Genomic DNA, 19,679 nt, shown 5'->3' on the forward strand with positions numbered 1-19,679 from the left:
TTAGTGCTTTGTTAGATTTTAGGGATTCAATTTAATTTTCTATTCTCTGACTGCCCCACTTGACACCCTCCCTACCCACACAGAGCTGGTTAGTCTCCAACAGTTTTACGAAAAATGTTGCCCTCTGGTGGCTTGAAATTTTCAACTTGGCAAGTTGTGCATGTAAGATATATACATATATATGCATATTTGAAAATTACTTGTAAATTTTTTAAGTATTTAACAGAATTTAAGTATCTAAAAATCATTTAAATTTATTAGTGAGTAATAAATGTTTAAAATTATGGCCATTATTTTAGGCAGATTCAAATAAGTTAACAGCATAGCACAAACTGATTGCATTAATACTAGAAAATTCTTTATTCTGTAAGAAGAAAGACGGAGTTACCGAGTCTTAAATGATTTGCTCACATATACAAAATGACATAAATTCTACATCATCAACCTACTAAAGATGAGAGTATCATAATTGTAGAGGATCCCACTGATTTTCTTTTTCATCTTTAATCTTACCTTGACTATTTCTATTCTGTGTATATGTTGTGAAGGAGGAGCAGAGAAAAAGAGTGAGGAGGATTTAAAGGTCATCATTAAGTTTTACACTTCAGAATTCAAATTTTTAAAAAATTGCTTTTATTTCATCAATCTAATACTATTTTGATAAAACAGAAGCAAAACAAAAGCTTAATGTAAAGACACAAAACCTCACACAGTAATAAGAATGCAATTTGGTTTACAATCATGTAGTTAGAGTAAATATCCCCATAAAAATTGAACAGTTGCCATTTTGGATTTTTACCTAACAGGTCATGCTTAATGACCACTGTCAAAATGTTAAATTTAAGATGTGGGTGTTAACTTGGATGTCCTTTTTCATTTGTTACCCTACCATGCCCCCTTGTGACAGATAAAAAGAGGTTTAATTTTTGCTTCATAATAATTATGTCTAATTTTTGGCCATTAAAGCAATGATTTTTATGTATGAGCATATATTCCTTATTAAAATTTTTCTAAAAAATATTATTTACTATGCTGATCAATTAAAAATGTACTCAACCTAAAAAAAACCCCTCAGTTACAAGAATTAGCAAGAAACACCTATATATTTCCAGAGACAGATTCCAACAAGATAAAATTTTCCTTACCTTCACTATCACAGACATTGCAAACACTGTAAATATCTAAGAAATTAGATCTTGAACTAAATAAATAATAATTATTTGTTGAACGTTGGCTGAATCAGTTCTTAAGCCACTTCTGGTATTTGAACTTGCCCCAGGAGTTTCAGTAACTTTTATTTTTCTCAAAACATTGATTTAAACATTGTTTTTGATACTGTTGAAAATGAGTAGAAAAATATATCAAAGCAATATAACATTATCAAACTACCTCGATTTACTGAATTCCACTTCCCTGGAACTGAGAGTCTCATCATCATTAAGGGTTTGGGGTTGTATTTCCCTGGGAAACCACCACAGAGCCCTGATGAACTTAGTAGGAGTTTACAAGAGTACAGAAGGCATAAAGCAAGTTGACAAACAGAGCACATATTTACATTTTCTCTAAAAATGCTTAAAATTTCAATATTTTAAAATTGACAAACGTTTTAGTACACAACAAAAAACATTATAGTTATCTCAAAAAGATAAAAGAGAAAATTAAGATATCACTAATATAATGCCAAAAAAGGAAAGTTGAACGTTTAGGAATATAAAACTGAGTCATCAGTAATTTATCAATGGTTAGTAAGTGCTGTGCCAACAAATAACAGTTATTACTTAGAAACCAACAGTATCTTGGTTATTTTTATTTCTGTTTTTAAAAATTAAATATACATATTTCTTAGAATTCTACAATTGAACTGGTTAAAAAAATTAATAAAGATAAAATTAATCTGAGTGCTTTTTTGTATGCTGATATAAGCTAGAACTATAGTATAAATATAGATTCCTTGCTCTTCTCAGGAGTGATGTTACTTTTATGGAAACATTTCACTGACTGACATTAAGATCTTTATAAAAGAAACTGATGAGTGAGAGAAACTCAAAACAGATAAAAAAAAAAGTCATGTTACTTATATTGAGCCTATGAGTCCATGAGTAAATATAAAGTTTTAAGTAAATGCAAAGTTATATGAAATATACAAATAATTTAAAATTGTTTTAATTATGGTTATAAATTCATAACAACCAATTTCTTGCTCTGACATCTATAAATCACTCCACATATTAAGTAATTTTAATAAAATGATTAGAGGTGTCCAAAGAAAGACAAATGATTTGAATAGCCTGGCAAATGGAATAGAAGAAAAGATGCCTTTGAACATTTCACAAGTTCAGCATAATCACAAAAGATACACACTGTGCTCCTTTTCCAAAGTGTCAAGTTGTGAAGTCTTCATAGCTGATATTCATGGAACTGATGAATTTATAGAAATAGTTCACTGAATAATCAAGCAATTTAAAAACACACAAAGGAATAATCACACGAAGCAGACGCTCTTTAGAATCAACATTTGCTGAGATGAACCAGCTTCGAAACCAATTACAGCATAATTCTCAGTGCACAATAGATAGAATAATCAATAGCCAAGTAGCTAAGAAACAGGGGAAAAGTGAAAATAGCATTTAAGAGTATAATAAATCATTAAATGTAATATCATAATTTTCTCTAAGTTTTCTTCTTCTTTTTTTATGGAATTATTACCTTGGACATTCTCATATCTGTGCATTTCATTTATATTCTCATTAAATACAATCTGCTAAAAAATAGTTTAAAAGATTTTATCCTCAATGTCAGATACAGAGTTATGCAAAGATCATTGATTACCCACCTAATTTTTTCCTTAATTTCTTTGATTTCATTTTCTGTGCTCTCTTCAGCATTTGCTGAGCAGTAGAAATATCCTTAAAGCCCCTATTAAAAGATTAAATTTAATAAAGGTAAAAAATCCCCAGACTATATTTATATATGCACATACATATAAACACACATATCTGAATTATATCATACCAAAACAAATCTGAATTCCCATGTAAGAATCTGTAATTTAACAGAGGTATGGTTTCTTAAAAACTAATAAAGGTATTCTTGAAATCTTGAAAAATATCTGCTTTGGATGTTTAAAAATTTCTCAATTTCTTAATAGTTTAGTGTAAAACAGACCGACCACATACCATTCTTCTGAAATTTTTTCTTCTTTTTCAGATTTTAGCAAACTCTTTCTGCTGGTCTTTGATTCAGGTGTCCTGGATAAAGTTCTATTTTCTGATCTAGCAATAGGAAAAAACCACACTTAACTGAATCAACACAAGTGTATCAGCACTTTTTAAAACTACAAGCTGTTTATGTTGTCTCAAACTGGGAAATAAAATACATTTAAGTTACAGAAAAACTTTATCTTGAAAAGTAATAAAAGTCTGCCATTAATTTAAAATGTTTACATTTCAATTACTTGAAGCATATTTCAATCCTTTCGTTGAAAGAAACACAGGATTGGAATTTTTATTCTAACCCTTATCTCTACTTATATAGCAGTATTTAAAAGTTCACTTGTCTACAACAGTTAACATTATTTCACTGACACTTAAGTTTTGTATTTGCTTTAATAAACTTACATCACACATTTTACTTACACTGAAAACTCCATAAAATCATTACATTTTTAACAAATTCATACCTCTTTTCATCATCTTATTACTTTTGTAAACAGTATAATATTCTTGTCATTCATTAGAGGTTGATCCTCTAAAAGAGCAATTTAGCTTACCTGCTATTAAAGTGTGTGTGTTCCGATGAAAACAAATTTTCTTTCTCATTATACAGCCATGCTTGAGCTGGATGACTTGGTAAATTAAGTGAAGTATCATCAGATTTTAAGGTTCCAGAGAACTTATCAGAAAAAAATGTACATAAGTATAAAATAAATTGAAAAAAATCTAGCATGTATATTGTATTACTTTACATGCATATTACTGAGTAGTCTAAGAAAAACTCATATAAAAATTAAAAATTATAATCAAATGAAATTTATAGAATATACATACAAATGTCCTTTGTTGTAGTCATGAGAGATATGCTTTTGGTATAGTTTGCATATACAGAATGATTAATTGCAAAGATCATGAAAAAAATTCAGAAAACAAAAACTTCAAAGATTATCAAATAAATAACAGATATTGCAGTCCATTGACCTCTGACTGAGAATCTTCAGCTGTTGCCCTTTTAATGCATATTTTTGTATTTTTAAAGTGCTGTCAACTAGTGATTTTATGCAGCTGAAGCATATCTTTTTTTTTTTTTTTGCTACTGTGAAATAAAGTGTTGAAAGAAATCCAAAATAAAGAAAAAAAGCAGGAGCAAATGAAAGAAAAGCTACATGAAAAATTACATCTGGGGATGAGGAGGAAGTCTGAGGCTTCTAAAAGTAATTGTGTTTTTCAAGTCAATAAATTGTATTATTAATCACTGCAGCAGAGCATAACCTTAAGAAATGAGCAAAGATCGAGCACTAAGAGGTTTCCATGACATGTTACCTTTGGCCAGTGCAGCTGGTTTGGAAGAACCAGTGTTTGTGAAGGGAAGCGGGCGGACTCTAAAGCAAGCCATTCCTTCTCTAAGGCAGCCTGCACAAATAATAACATTAATGTATATAATTTAGTTTGCATAACTTTTACAAAGATTCTTTTAAATTGTCTTATATACTACACATGTTAAGAAAGTATTTCAGCATTTTTACTTAGAGGAAAATCTGCTACTTGGTCACTCTTGTGAGATGTTATGTATCTGTTTAATGCAAACATTCTAAAAAATGGGATAAGATTTTTCATCCCCAAGTGGAATAAAGTAAAGCCTTGAGTACTCACATGCTCTAAAAAATGAGACATGCAGATTGTTCAGTGTATTTAACTGTTTGAGAACTATGACTCTGAGCCAACTCTAGATGTAACTGAGGGAAATAATCCTTTAGCTCTTTATTATACAAAATATAATATTTTCCATCAAACCTCACCATTAAAAATTTATAGTATTTTAACATATTAGTATCAATTTTCTGTAAATACCATCTGTAAGATAGCTTTTACTTAACTTTAGTTCAACATTTCATGAATTTTCTGAATAGATGGAAAAAAGAATTTTGTGGCAATATACAGAACATGGTTCCTGATATTATATTCTCTAGTTCAAGAGTTTGACTGATAAAAATATAAATTTAAATTTTGAAATGATCTTAAGTCACTTCACTCTTCATCTTACAACATCTTTATTCCATTTATGTAATTTCCAAATTTATCATTGTACAATGGAAATATATTAGTTATGTTCATGTTGTATAATTTAGGGTATAATTATCTAAATTTTATTCACTTGGATTATCTAATATGGTTTAAATAATATTCTGTGGTTCTATAATTGTTTTTGAATCTTTAAGAAAAAAGAATGATCATAATACCAATGAACTTGTTTTTTAAAAGTTTCTAAAATGATCAAACATATTTATGTTTTAAAAACTGGAATGACTATAATCTGAGAAGACCTAAATGCAATTTTCCATTTATACAGCTTCAGTACTTCTTGACTATCTCTTGAAAAACCATTGGAAAGGCAAGCCTAAGACATCTTGACTACAGGTCAGCAGCACAATGACAGACCATTACTTACAGCATTTAGTCTTAGGAAACCTAATCAGATTCATGTTATTTGAATATCTATGTAAAAAGGATACAGTTGTGCACCAGTACATTGTCCAGTTCCTTCTAGGCAGAGATTGTTAACATATATATCACAGTTATATATCAGTTATATCTGATTTAAGAATATATATCTGGTTTAAGAAGAGCTATGTAATGCAGAATTGCAAACAGTATGGAGGGCTCAGATTTCTAAATTCTTTCTTTTGTATGACAAATAAAGGAAAATTCATATTTATGCCAAGAAAGATCAAGGCCCAAGGCATATCAGCTATCATTAAATTAGTATTCTTACTCTGTAAATTGCTAAAATGAAGAGAAGATGTGGAGACAATATGACGAAAGGCAATGTGCCAGAGGATTCTGGGAAGATGGTGGGGTAGGGAGCACCAGGAAACTGTCTCTCAACCTAGACAACAACTAAACTGGCAGAATCTGTCTAGTGTAACCATTTTGGAACTCTAGAGTCTACTGAAGGCTTGTGATGTCCTGGGGAAGACTTGGATGGTAAATTGTGGTTAATTTTGGTAAATGTCAGCCCTTAGCACAGTTGCAGCTATCTATCCTCCATTCCCCAGCCCCAAGGCAGGCAGCTATTCATGTGTTTTAGAAGTACCTTGCACACAGTTTGCAGGAGCCAGGGTGGACAATGAGGACACTGTCTTCCAAAGATTGGAGATCTGTACTCTGACTGCTGAGTGTTGCTTCTGATCTCAGAGGCACAAAGAGGTGAGTGGCACCTCCCTTATTGTTGTAAGACTATTTACCCCACCTACTAAGTGACTTCCAGAGGATTTAAAGGGCAGGTGTTCTTCCCCCAACTCCTCCCCTCTTCATTTTTCTCTTTTTCCTTTTTTGGGAAACAAACACTAAGGACTAGAATATTCATTTTAAAAAAGACTAGGATATTCAAAAGCATCTGCATATATGGGGGAAAGTCAGCACACATGCCCAGGGGAAGGCACAGGCTTAGAAAAGAAATGAGGACACCTTGAGTTTACAACTCAGGCTGATCCTTGTCACAGACGCAGCCTACAACAATCAAAACAAAAACAAAAACAATAAAAACAAAAGCAAAAAACCTGGCAAACACTGGGGAAGAGAGAGAATCTTATTTCCACAGTTACCACATTATTAGATTCAATGTCTAACTTTAAATAAAAATTACAAGGCATACAAAGAAGCAGGAAAATTTACAGCCCACTCAAAGGAAAAAAATCAACCAAAACTATGCCTAAAAAAGACCTCATGGCAGATTTACTAGACAAAGACTTTAAAATAACTGTCTTAAATATGTTCAAAGAACTAAAAGAAGGGAGAATATGATCTATGAACAAAGTGGAAATATCAATAAAGAGATAGAAAACCTGAAAAGAAACCAAGAAGAAATTTTGAAGCTGAAAAGTACAATAACTGAAAAGAAAAATTCACTAAAATTCACTGGTAGGATTCACTAGAGGGATCTGCCTCTGAGTAGGCAGATAAAGGAATGAGTGAACTTGAAGATACAGCAATGGAATTATCAAATCTAAAGAACAGAAAGAAAAAAGATTGAATAAAAATGAACAGAACCTAAAGGACCTGTGAGACACCATCAAATGGACCAACATAGGCATCATGGGAGTCAGAGGAGAAGAAAGAAAAAAACGGGCAGAGAGAATATTTGAAGAAATAATGACTAAAAGTTTCCCCAATTCAATAACAGACCTGAATATAAACATCCAAGAAGCTCAATGATCTTGAAGTAAGATGAACTCAAAGAGCCCCACACCAAGACACATTATAATCAAACTTTCAAAAGACAAAGACAAAGAGAGAATCTTGAAAGGAGCAAGTAAGAAGCAACTTGTCATGTACAAGGAATCCTCAAGATTATCAGCAGATTTCTCATCAGCATCCTTGAAATCCAGAAGGCAGTGGGCTGATATATTCACAGTGCTGAAAGAAAAAAAAAAAAACTGCCAATCAAGAATCCTATATCTGGCAAAACTGTCCTTTGATTTGAGGAAGAAATGAAGACACTCCCAGATAAACAAAAGCTGAGAGAATTCATTACCATTAGATCTGGCCTGAAAAAAATGCTAAAGAGAGTTCTGCAGGTTGAAGTGACAGGATACCAGGCAGCAGTTAAAAGGCATATGAAGAAATAAAGATCTCAGTAACTACATGGGAAATTATAAAAGCTAATATTATTGTAACAACAGTTTGTTAACTTCACTTTTTAAGATACTAATACATTTAAAAACAAACAATTCTTAGTTTAAAATCTAGTATTATTGAAAGTTTGGTTTGTAACTCCACATTTTCTTTTCCATATGATTTAAAATACTAGTCTATTTAGAGAAATTATTAGTCTATGTTTGGAGCACACAATGTATAAAGATGCAATTTTGTGACATCAACAACTGAAAGGGGTGGAGATGTAGCTATAAAGGAGAATAATTCATGGATGCTACTAAAGTTAAGCTGGTGTAAATGCAAATTAAGGTGTTTATAACATTAGTATATTAAGGGAGAATGAGGAGTTATTGTTTAACAGGTATATAGTTTCAGTTTTGTAAGATAAGAGTTCTGGATATGCATGGTGGTGATGGTAGCACAACTTTATGAATATACTTAATACCACTGAATGCACACTTAGAAATGGTTAAGAAGGTAAATTTTATGTTATGTGTACTTTCTCACAATGAAAAAATTGGAAGAGAAATTTTAAAAGTAATATGCTATCTGAGGAGTGACTGTGGAAAAGGACAAGTAATGCCAGGCAAGGAGTCTGACTTATGCACTAGTTTTTATATAAACAAACAACTTTTTTTTTCTTAAACACCTGCCAAACCACCTCTTTTTATACTCTCTGGGACTCCAGCTGTTTTCTTTCTGCAGCAGGACAAGGTCCCACAAAGCACAGTGATTTCTTTGCTGTATCATATAGATGATGATGGAGGTTTCTTCCTTGGAAAAGCTACATGAAGTTTGAGGGAAAAAATTAGTTCTTTAAATTGATATCTAAAAGTGCAGAAAACTTTGAAAATACCTTTTCTTGGTTTTTAATATAAGGTCACAAACTTTTGTTAGAGTCCAGAACAATTCTTTTTTTTTTTAATTGATTTCTTTTTGGAGTATAGTTGCTTTACAATGTTGTGTTAGTTGATTCCAGAACCACTGTCTCTTAGAAATTTCTAGAGACATAAATAGAAGGTTTAATATAAAATGCTAAAGCTACTTTCAGTAATTACATAATCTCAACCAAAAATGTTACCAAGACTACTGATTTATATGAGTTCAAGCTTATTAATATCAACTATATTTGGCAGTACCTAGTATGTTGAGGAGAAAAATCTCAAATGTCAGGAGGAATTGGCCAAGATTATAAATATACTACTGTTTAAAAAAATGAATATTAATATATCATGCTTACTACTGGACATTTATACAAATTTCAATTATTGCTTAAGAAAACCTTCTGTTAACTTACAACTGAGAATTTGGAAAGCTTTCTGTTTATTAGAAGACTATTATCAAATTTACTTACACATTAAAAATAAACTTGAACTTAGATAAATTTGTAACTGTGTACTCACAATTGAACATTTGAACAGATATACATATATTTGACTTTTTATCAGAGAAGAAATTATTATTCTATAATCCAACTTTGAGAGACTAGGAAATAAGGCTATCAGAAGAGCCGGGAATAACATTCATGTTTATTTGCATATGTATGTACAAAATTTTTCATACCAACTAATATAATCCTTTCATTTGACATATGAAACTAGAATCAGATTTGCTGTAAGCCACAAGTTAGTTAGAGTTGAACAGGTCCTAGAAATTCTAAAAGCCATGTCTTGGTCTCGTTTTCATTCTTCACCATCCCCAACTCTGAGCCCCAACACTTTCCTCCTCTTCTATCCAAGTTGCCTCATGCCATTTTCAAAAGAATTCTTTCTAATACTTCTTGATAACTTTTGTAGCACCTCAGAATCCTTACAGTTTGGAAATCTGGCCCATTATGAATCTCAAATCTCACTTTCTAAACCCTCTCCTCCATTCTCAACTTTCGATACATCTTCAGGTTATCTATCAGCTAAGTTTGGCCATATAACTGTGGCCCTTGAAATTCATCTGTATAATTTTTCAGTTTTCTGGACCATTGGAGCCTGATAGTTATGTGCCTTTTATCACAAAAGGTACTCAACAATGAGCTGATAGTCTGACTTCACCACTCTCACTTCCTTCTGTCCACATACCTAAATAAGGCAATTTGGTCAGATCCCAGAAAGGGATCATACCCTTGCAGCTACTTCCTAGGTAATGATTATGAAAAAATACCTGGAGGATAATACAGTCCTATTTTGACAACTCTGGATTCTCTCCTGATCATTCCTGGGCATGAAACATATTTCCTTTCCCTAATAGGATGTCTCAGGCCAGCGTGATTGACACATCCTCAGGGTGCAGCCTGGATGTTTTCCCCACTCCCATTCTCAGTCATCCTATGGGGCTGACAAATGCCACCTGGAAGGTGTCCTGGTCATAGATCACCTTCAAACATTTAAGGAAACACCATTATGGCCCTGGAAAGCATTCAAGTCAGCTTCAATTCACTGGCCAGGGTTGTTTTAGATGGCAGAACTGCCTTCAACTTCCTCCTTGTGGGCCCAAAAAGAGTCTGTAATAGCTAATACTTCCAGCTGTACCTGGATTAAAGCCTCAAGTCTAGTGGGAAGGTCAATACAGAAACTTAAAGAGGAAATGCCTGGGGTATTGATAGTATCCTTCATTAAATGTATCATGAGGATAACCTAATGGATTTTGTCCTAGCCCCTGTCAGATTATTCAGAGTAGCCACTGGAGTGGGTACTTGTGGGAAAATTTGCCATGTACACATGAAGGGTACATATGTTGGGAGATAATTTTCCATAGGTCTCTAACATTTCTTCATGACTTATGACATCTTTTGTTCTGGACTATCTTTCCAAGGATGTTAATATAGCTAACAGACTTGGAAGATATAGTCTTTGAGTGATTCCCTCTGGAGCAGAAGGCAAAATTTGTTTGCTGTCTGGTATAAGAAAATAACTACTTCCTCTGGAGCATAGGATGAACAGGTTTGCTAGCAGCCTTTTATAAAATATAGGGTTTCCTAAGCTTCCGGATTCCTAAGGGGGAATTCCTGCCTATGGAACCTGGGGGCAAAGGGAATAGATAAAAACATGAGGCTTCTGCTGCCTGAGGTGACAAGTAATAAATGTCTCATTTCTTCTGCCAGCATCCATGAAAGTGTGGCAGCCTAACTTGTTAGACTGCATGCAGGATACAATCTCAGATCCCTCACAGTTCTTGGCACTTAAAAAATTAAGGTAAACTATGCTTAATAAAAACTAAAACAAAGTGATCTTTGTTATCAGTGTCCCCTTGGTTAACCATTTGTAAAATGAAAACACATTTCAGAGAGGCAACAAACCAATATAAAGACTTCATGGCAGATTGATCCAGGCTTTTTGTTTGAGGCTAATTTATTAAGACAATTTTATATTTACTTCTTTTATAGCTGAAAATATTCAAATATATTTCTGACATCTCCTAAACTTGGGGCCATGTTATATCTGTCTATGTACCTACCCTAGCACCAAGCACGGTACCTACCATACTGTAAACATTCAGTATTTGTTGGCTGGGAAGGAAAATATAAGTTTGAATACATGTATATCACTACAACTCTCCTGTGATAAATCTTAAAGAAAAGTATAGACTATACCAAAGGCAACTATTGTTATGACCTAAATAAGTGATAAAAGGGAAGTCCTGGTTAGATATGTCTTACAGTTGTATAGAGGAAAGTAAGAGAAAGAAAGAACAAAAAATATAGGGACACTTTTGTAATTTGATTATGTCATCTGAAGTCGTAAGATGATTTTAAAATAAAGTGATGGCCATAAAAAAAGGAGTAAAAAAAAGTCAAAGGAAGGCAAAGTAATAATACTTTCTTAATTGGTATTTAGCTTTAATTCTTAGCTCCCCTAAACTATAATCTCTGTATTACAAACAAATTCATCCATTTAAAACAAATAATACATTTAACTCCCTTGCTCAAAACCCAATAATAATGTTCTATCACATTTGAAATAAAATTCAAAGTTCTTGACTTCATATCATAGGCTTTATGTGAACCGTTCCCTGACCATTTTTCTGTTTCTTCCCTATCTCTGGCTATTCTCCACTACTAATCAGTTCTACTTACTGTGAATTTTCTGTTTCTTTAGTATACTAAAAAAAGTTCCTGTTTCAAGGCTTCCATACTTGCCCTCCACTTAGCCCAGTGCCATATTACCCAATGGCTATCCCTTCACTTTATTTTCACATCTCTATAAAAATATTTCACTTCATGTAGGCCTCCCATGATTGTCCAATCAGATTCCATGCTTTATCTCTTAAGCTTCCTTATAAAAATTTTTATAGCAATTTTCAATATCTTATAGTATTCTGTATATTTATATATATTTATTCACTGTCTGTCACCTTAAGTGAATGTAAGGTCACTGAGGTCAGGGATTTTATCTCTTTTGTTCACTGTGGTGAGAACAATGTCTGAAACACTTAAAATAATCACTGACTTGAAATATTTATAAACATTTCATTTTGGACATTTTATTCTGGTATAGCTTTAATTAGAATTAAGATTCACCTGAGAACAACTATAAATATTGGATTTAAAAAGGAGCTGAAGGTACTCAAGAACAATTGAAGCAGTCAAGACTTAAAAAGCTAAGATCCCAGAGAGTAGAGTCTCATGCGGATGTGAACCCTGTATTTCCTGCCACATTTTCCCTCAGGGAAAGCCCCAATTTTATTAACAGGAAAGAGAAGCCAAGCAGAAATCTAAGGCCTACTTGTATCAGTTTCACTGGAATGAAGAGACAGAGGTTAAAGTGTAGGGATGCCAAGGCAGTTGGGATTGAAGGACCAAGATCCCTGAGAGGAGAGAACCACTGAAATGTGAGTTCAAAGTCATGTATAAAATAAACCCTTCATATGTTTGCAAATTCCAAGTAGTATGTGTGTTGGAGAGATACCTAGACTCAAAGAGCAATAGCAATAGCTGGCGTGCTAAAAAGCTAAGAAGAAATTTCTTTAGTCATTTGATGCTATGGAGAAAGAGATTAGAATTCAGGAAAAAACAAGGTGAAGGTAACCTGGTAAATATCCCACTCTCAGTTTAGACATTATATTGGCTCAACCCTAAGAGAAACCAGAAGTAGACCAGCCCTAACAAAGCTTAAAAATAAGCCTCAAAAGGATCTCTGTCTATACAATATCTGCCTGTCAGAACAAAATTAAATCCTCTTTAGAGAAATAAAACATCTTCCAGTGTCTTTATAATTTTTACATATATGTCTGATACTTAATCAATGACTAAGTGCTAATAAAGAGAATTGGCTGACTCAAAATATTGGGTTGGCCAAAAGGTTTGTTCATTTTATTCCATAAGATGGCTCTAGTAGTGCTTAGTTGTCTTAACTTCATTTGAAACAATTTTGTTAGATTGTATTGTGACAGCTGTCATATCAGCGTGCATTAAAAAAAAAAATCAAAATTGGTGAATTTTTGTGCAGCCATTTAATATTGAAGATGGAAAAAAAAGCAACATTTTTGGCATGTTATGCTTTATTATTTAAAGAAATGTAAAAACACAACTGAAACGCAAAAAAAGATTTGTGTAGTGTATGGAGAAGGTGCTGTGACTGATCGAACGTGTCAAAAGTGGTTTGCGAAGTTTCGTGCTGGAGATTTCTCCCTGGATGATGCTCCACGGTTGGATAGACCAGTTGAAGTTGATAGTGATCAAACTGACACATTAATTGAGAACAATCAATGTTATACCACGTGAGAGATGGCCAACAAACTCAAAATATCCAAATCAAGCGTTTAAAATCATTTGCACCAGCTTCGTTATGTTAATAGCATTGATGTTTGGGTTCCACGTAAGTTAAGTGAAAAAAACCTTCTTGACCATTTTTCCACATGCGATTCTCTACTTAAACATAATGAAAATGTTCCATTTTTAAAACAAATTGTGTCAGGTGATGAAAAGTGGATACTGTATAATAATGTGGAAGGGAAGAGATTGTGGGGCATGCGAAATGAACTACCACCAACCACACCAAAGGCCGGTCTTCATCCAAAGAAAGTCATGTTGTGTATATGATGGGACTGGAAGGGAGTCTTCTATTATGAGCTCGTTTCAAAAAAACCAGACGATTAATTCCAACAAGTACTACTCCCAATTAGACCAACTGGAAGTAGCACTCGACAAAAAGCCTCCAGAATTAGTCAACAGAAAATGCATAATCTTCCATCAGGATAATGTGAGACCACATATTACTTTGATGACCAGGCAAAAACTGTTACAGCTTGGCTGGGAAGTTCTGATTCATCTGCCATATTCACCAGACATTGCACCTTTGCATTTCCATTTATTTCAGTCTTTACAAAATTCTCTTAATGTAAAAAAAATTTAATTCCCTGGAAGACTGTAAAAGGCACCTGGAACAGTTCTTTGCTCAAAAAGATAAAAAGTTTTGGGAAGATGGAATTATGAAGTTGCCTGAAAAATGGTAGAAGGTAGTGGAACAAAAGGGTGAATACGTTGTTCAATAAAGTTCTCGGTGAAAATGAAAAGTGTCCTTTATTTTTACTTAAAAACCGAAGGCGCTTTTTGGTCAACCCAATACAAGAGATAAATTGTCAATAGAAATAAACCTACAAGTGATCCAGATGTTGCAATTAACCGAGAAAACTTTGAATATACCATGCTCAGTATGTTCAAGAAAATATAGGAAATGATAGAAAACTTCAATATATAACTAGAATTTACAACAAATAATCAAGTAGAAATTCCAGAACTAAAAAATAGAATAACTGAAATTAGGAATTTAATACATAGGCTAAAAATGATTAGATAACTTAAGAGAGATGATTAGTGAACTTCAAGATGGGTCAGTAGGAAACATGCAAATTAAAACACAGAAGTAAAAAAAGAAAACAATTCAGAAAAGAGTCTAAGAGACACATGAGAAATGGTAAGGGATTCTAACATATGTGTTTTTGGAGCTACTTTACCTCAGAGAAGAAAGATAATGAAAAAGATTAAATATTTGAAATACCTCTGGCCAAGCAATTTCCAAAACTGATGAAAGACATCAACCACAGATTCGAGAAGCCACATAACCTCCCCTACTCCAAGCAGAGTACATACAAAGAAAACCACACCCATGCTGAAAAACAAATACAGGAAATGAACCTTAAAAGTAGTCTGGGGATTAAGAGTTGGAAAGAAGTATCTTCAAAGAAGAAAAAATAAGACTTATTACTGACTTTTCAATAGAATCTATGAAAGCCAGAAGATAATAAATATGGCATCTTCAAACACCAAAAGCCTACCTGGAATTCTATATCTAAAGAAGATATCCTTCAAAGTTTTAAGTAAAAGAAATTTTCAAGCAATCAAAAACTGACCTGAACTAAAATAAATATTAAAGAAAGTCCTTAAGGTAAAAGAAAATGATGGAAGCATGATAATGCAGGAAGGAATGAAGTGCATAGAAAGAGGTAACCATAAATTAACAAGCTAACGTGAGAAAAAAAGGAAAAACAAAAATACCTGATTAAAGGGAAAAAAAGGTAATAAAGAAGCAAAAAAGGAACACAGAACTAACAGGACAAATGGAACACAAACAGAAAGATGATATATATAAACCTAATTACACTCTCAATTGAAATAAATTTAAAGTCTGAATACATTAATAAAAAATCAAAATGGAATATAAAAATAAGCAAAATCCAACTATATATTCTTATAAGAGTCACAGTTTCAATAAAAAAGCAACAGAAATGTTTAATGGGAATGTTTAGGAAAACATATATTATAAAATTACCAGTCAAAAGAAAGTTGCTGTAAGTACGAAAATATCAGAGGGAATGGCCAATAAGGCAATTAGTTAAAGAGGGAAATTAGAGTTAAAGAGTGAAATTTTGCCATTATAAAAGGGTCAATAATACAATGACTTAACTATTCTAAACGTGTATACCCTAATAACATACCCTCAAAGTATGAGGCCAAATTTGACAGAACTAAAAACTGATTTAGAGAAATCCACAATCTGAAGAAGAGATTTTAGCATTCTTCTGTCAATAACTGATAGAAACCTCCCCAAATCACTAAAAATAAGGATTCATTTAAACACAATTAACAAACTTGAAGTAATTGAGATTTTAGTAACCATAACACCTGCAAAATGCACATTCCTTTCAAGTGCACATTGAATATTATCCCAAATAGATTATGTGCTAAGACAAATTTTTAAGAAACAAATAACATCAATCTTACATCAAACTCTTCCAGAAAATAGAAAAATAGGAAACACTTCCTAATCAAATATAAGGTCAACACAACCTTGATACCAAAATCTGAAGAGTTTTACAAGAAACAAAATTTACGGGCACAGCTTCTTCTAGAATATAAATGCAAAAATCCTAAACAAAATATTAGCAGATCAAATTCAGAGATATATAAAAAGATAATGTATTATAGCTAAGTTGGTTTATTCTAGGAATACAAGGTTTAATTTTTAAAAATCAATGTTATAGGCATAAAAAGTATCTGATAAAATCCAAATCATATATAGAATCATCAACATCATCATCATATTAACCTTTTAGAAAGGTAAGAAGATACTAAGGAGGGTAACTCAATCAAATATAGAGTTTCTACAAGAAACATGTATTAAACATCTGACTTCATGGTGGAAAGCTTTCACCCTGAGACCAGGAGCTAGCGAAAGAGGCCTGCTAAAACCACCACTATTTAACATTTTACTGATGGTAGTAGTCAGGACAATAAAGCAAGAAAAATAAATAAGAGGCACAAGAAAAAAAATCTCTGCTCTTATGGGCAGAGATTTTAAGTGGCTTAAATAAATGATGAGATATTCTACGTTCATGAATTTAAAAATGTAATATTCTAAAAATATCAGTTCTCCCAAATTGATTTATAGATTTCTTGCAATCTTAGAGAAAATATTAACATTTATTGTGCAAATTGACAGGATGGTTCTAAAATTCGTACATTAATGAAATGGATCAACGGTAGCAATAGCAGTTCTTTCTTGAAGAAGAACAAAGTTGGAGCTCTTATAAGACAAGATAACAAAATTTATTATAAATTATACAGAAATTGAAGTAGTGATATAAGAATAAACAACAGAATTATGAGAAAAATTAAGAGAACCCATGCACACAGTTTCCTGAATTTAAATAAAGCCTTCACTGTAATCCATTGTGAAAAGTATGGTCTAAACAACAAATGGTTGTGGGTCAACAAAATAACCAAATGTGTACGTTTGGAGGGGAACTTGACCCCTTATTAACATTGCAGGCAACATTTAATTCCAGATGCACCACAGACTTAAATGCTGAAAGTTAAAATAATAAAGTTTCTAGAATATGTTAATGACCTGAGTAAGCAAAGATTTCTTATATGTCACAACTAAAAACTTTTGTTTTTAATTTAAAACAAAAACATTCTGTTCATCAAACTAAACCATAAAGAGAGAAAAAAAGGGAAATCCCAGGATTTAGGGAATATATTTGCATGGAAAAACAGAGAAGTATTTAGATTATATAAAGCACTCCTACAAGCCAATAAGAAAAGAGATGTACAACCCAACTTAAAAATGCACAAAGGACCAGTCCGTCCCATCAGGAAACTTGCACAAGCCTCTTAGATAGCCTCATCCACCAGAGGGCAGACAGCAGAAGCAAGAACTACAATCCTGCAGCCTGTGGAACAAAAACCACATTCACAGAAAGATAGACAAGATGAAAAGGCAGAGGGCTATGTACCAGATGAAGGAACAAGATAAAACCCCAGAAAAATAACTAAATGAAGTGGAGATATGCAACCTTCCAAAAAAGAATTCAGAATAATGAGAGTGAAGATGATCCAGAACCTCGGAAAAAGTATGGAGGCAAAGATCGAGAAGATGCAAGAAATGTTTAACAAAGACCTAGAAGAATTAAAGAACAAACAAACAGAGATGAACAATACAATAACTGAAATGAAAACTACACTAGAAGGAATCAATAGCAGAATAACTGAGGCAGAAGAACGGATAAGTGACCTGGAAGACAGAATGGTGGAATTCACTGCTGCAGAACAGAATAAAGAAAAAAGAATGAAAAGAAATGAAGACAGCCTAAGAGACTTCGGGGACAACATTAAACGCAACAACATTCGCATTGTAGGGGTCCCAGAAGGAGAAGAGAGAGAGAAAGGACCAGAGAAAATATTTGAAGAGATTATAGTTGAAAACTTCCCTAACATGGGAAAGGAAATAGCCACCCAAGTCCAGGAAGCGCAGCGAGTCCCATACAGGATAAACCCAAGGAGAAACACACCAAGACACACAGTAATCAAATTGGCAAAAATTAAAGACGAAGAAAAATTATTGAAAGCAGCAAAGGAAAAACGACTAATAACATACAAGGGAACTCCCATAAGGTTAACAGCTGATTTCTCAGCAGAAACTCTACAAGCCAGAAGGGAGTGGCATGATATACTTAAAGTGATGAAAGGGAGGAACCTACAACCAAGATTACTCTACCCGACAAGGATCTCATTCAGATTCGATGGAGAAATCAAGAGCTTTACAGACAAGCAAAAGCTAACAGGATTCAGCACCACCAAACCAGCTCTACAACAAATGCTAAAGGAACTTCTCTAAGTGGGAAACACAGGAGAAGAAAAGGACCTACAAAAAAAACCCCATAACAATTAAGAAAATGGTCATAGTAACATACATATGGATAATTACCTTAAACGTGAATGGATTAAATGCTACAACCAAAAGACACACACTTGCTGAATGGATACAAAAACAAGACCCATGTATATTCTGTCTACAAGAGACCCACTTCAGACCTAGGGACACATACAGACTGAAAGTGAGGGGATGGAAAAAGATATTCCATGCAAATGGAAATCAAAAGAAAGCTGGAGTAGCAATACTCATATCAAATAAAATCGACTTTAAAATAAAGAATATTACAAGAGACAAGGAAGGACACTACATAATGATCAAGGGATCAATCCAAGATGAAGATATAACAATTATAAATATATATGCACCCAATATAGGAGCACCTCAATACATAAGGCAACTGCTAACAGCTATAAAAGGGGAAATCGACAGTAACACAATAATAGTGGGGGAGTTTAACACCTCACTTACACCAATGGACATATCACCCAAAATGAAAATAAATAAGGAAACAGAAACTTTAAATAACACAATGGACCAGATAGATTTAACTGATATTTATAGAACATACAAAGCATCCTAAGAGGCTACTACAAGCAAACTATGCCAATAAAATGGACAACCTGGAAGAAATGGACAAATTCTAAGAAAGGTATAAGCTTCCAAGACTGAAGCAGGAAGAAATAGAAAACATGAACAGACCAATTATAAGTAATGAAATTGAAACTGTGATTAAAAATCTTCCAACAAACAAAAGTCCAGGACCAGATGGCTTCACAGGTGAATTCTATCAAACATTTAGAGAAGAGCTAACACCCATCCTTCTCAAACTCTTCCAAAAATCTGCAGAGGAAGGAACACTCCCAAACTCATTCTATGAGGTCACCATCACCCTGATACCAAAACCAGACAAAGATACTACAAAAAAAGAAAGGTAGAGACCAAAATCACTGATGAATATAGATGCAAAAATCCTCAACAAAATACTAGCAAACAGAATCCAACAACACATTAAAAGGATCATACACCATGATCAAGTGGGATTTATCCCAGGGATGCAAGGATTCTTCAATATACGCAAATCAATCAATGTGGTACACCATATTAACAAATTGAAGAATAAAAACCATATGATCATCTCAATAGATGCAGAAAAAGCTTTTGACAA

At 33.1% G+C, this 19,679-nt stretch overlaps 1 protein-coding gene across 1 annotated transcript in view; it reads right to left on the minus strand.

Moving 5' to 3' along the window:
• LRRIQ1 (leucine rich repeats and IQ motif containing 1) overlaps positions 1-19,679 on the minus strand; it is a 180,109-nt gene that overhangs the window by 60,440 nt on the left and 99,990 nt on the right. The window contains exons 18-21 of the mRNA XM_061205523.1: positions 4,536-4,625; positions 3,770-3,891; positions 3,177-3,272; positions 2,834-2,916 (exon numbers count right to left, since the gene is read on the minus strand). Coding sequence (XP_061061506.1) covers positions 2,834-2,916; positions 3,177-3,272; positions 3,770-3,891; positions 4,536-4,625 — 391 coding nt within the window. The remainder of the gene's footprint in view (positions 1-2,833; positions 2,917-3,176; positions 3,273-3,769; positions 3,892-4,535; positions 4,626-19,679) is intronic.

The sequence above is a fragment of the Eubalaena glacialis genome, chromosome 11 (assembly GCF_028564815.1).
Source record: "Eubalaena glacialis isolate mEubGla1 chromosome 11, mEubGla1.1.hap2.+ XY, whole genome shotgun sequence".
In the NCBI taxonomy this organism is placed as follows: domain Eukaryota; kingdom Metazoa; phylum Chordata; class Mammalia; order Artiodactyla; family Balaenidae; genus Eubalaena; species Eubalaena glacialis.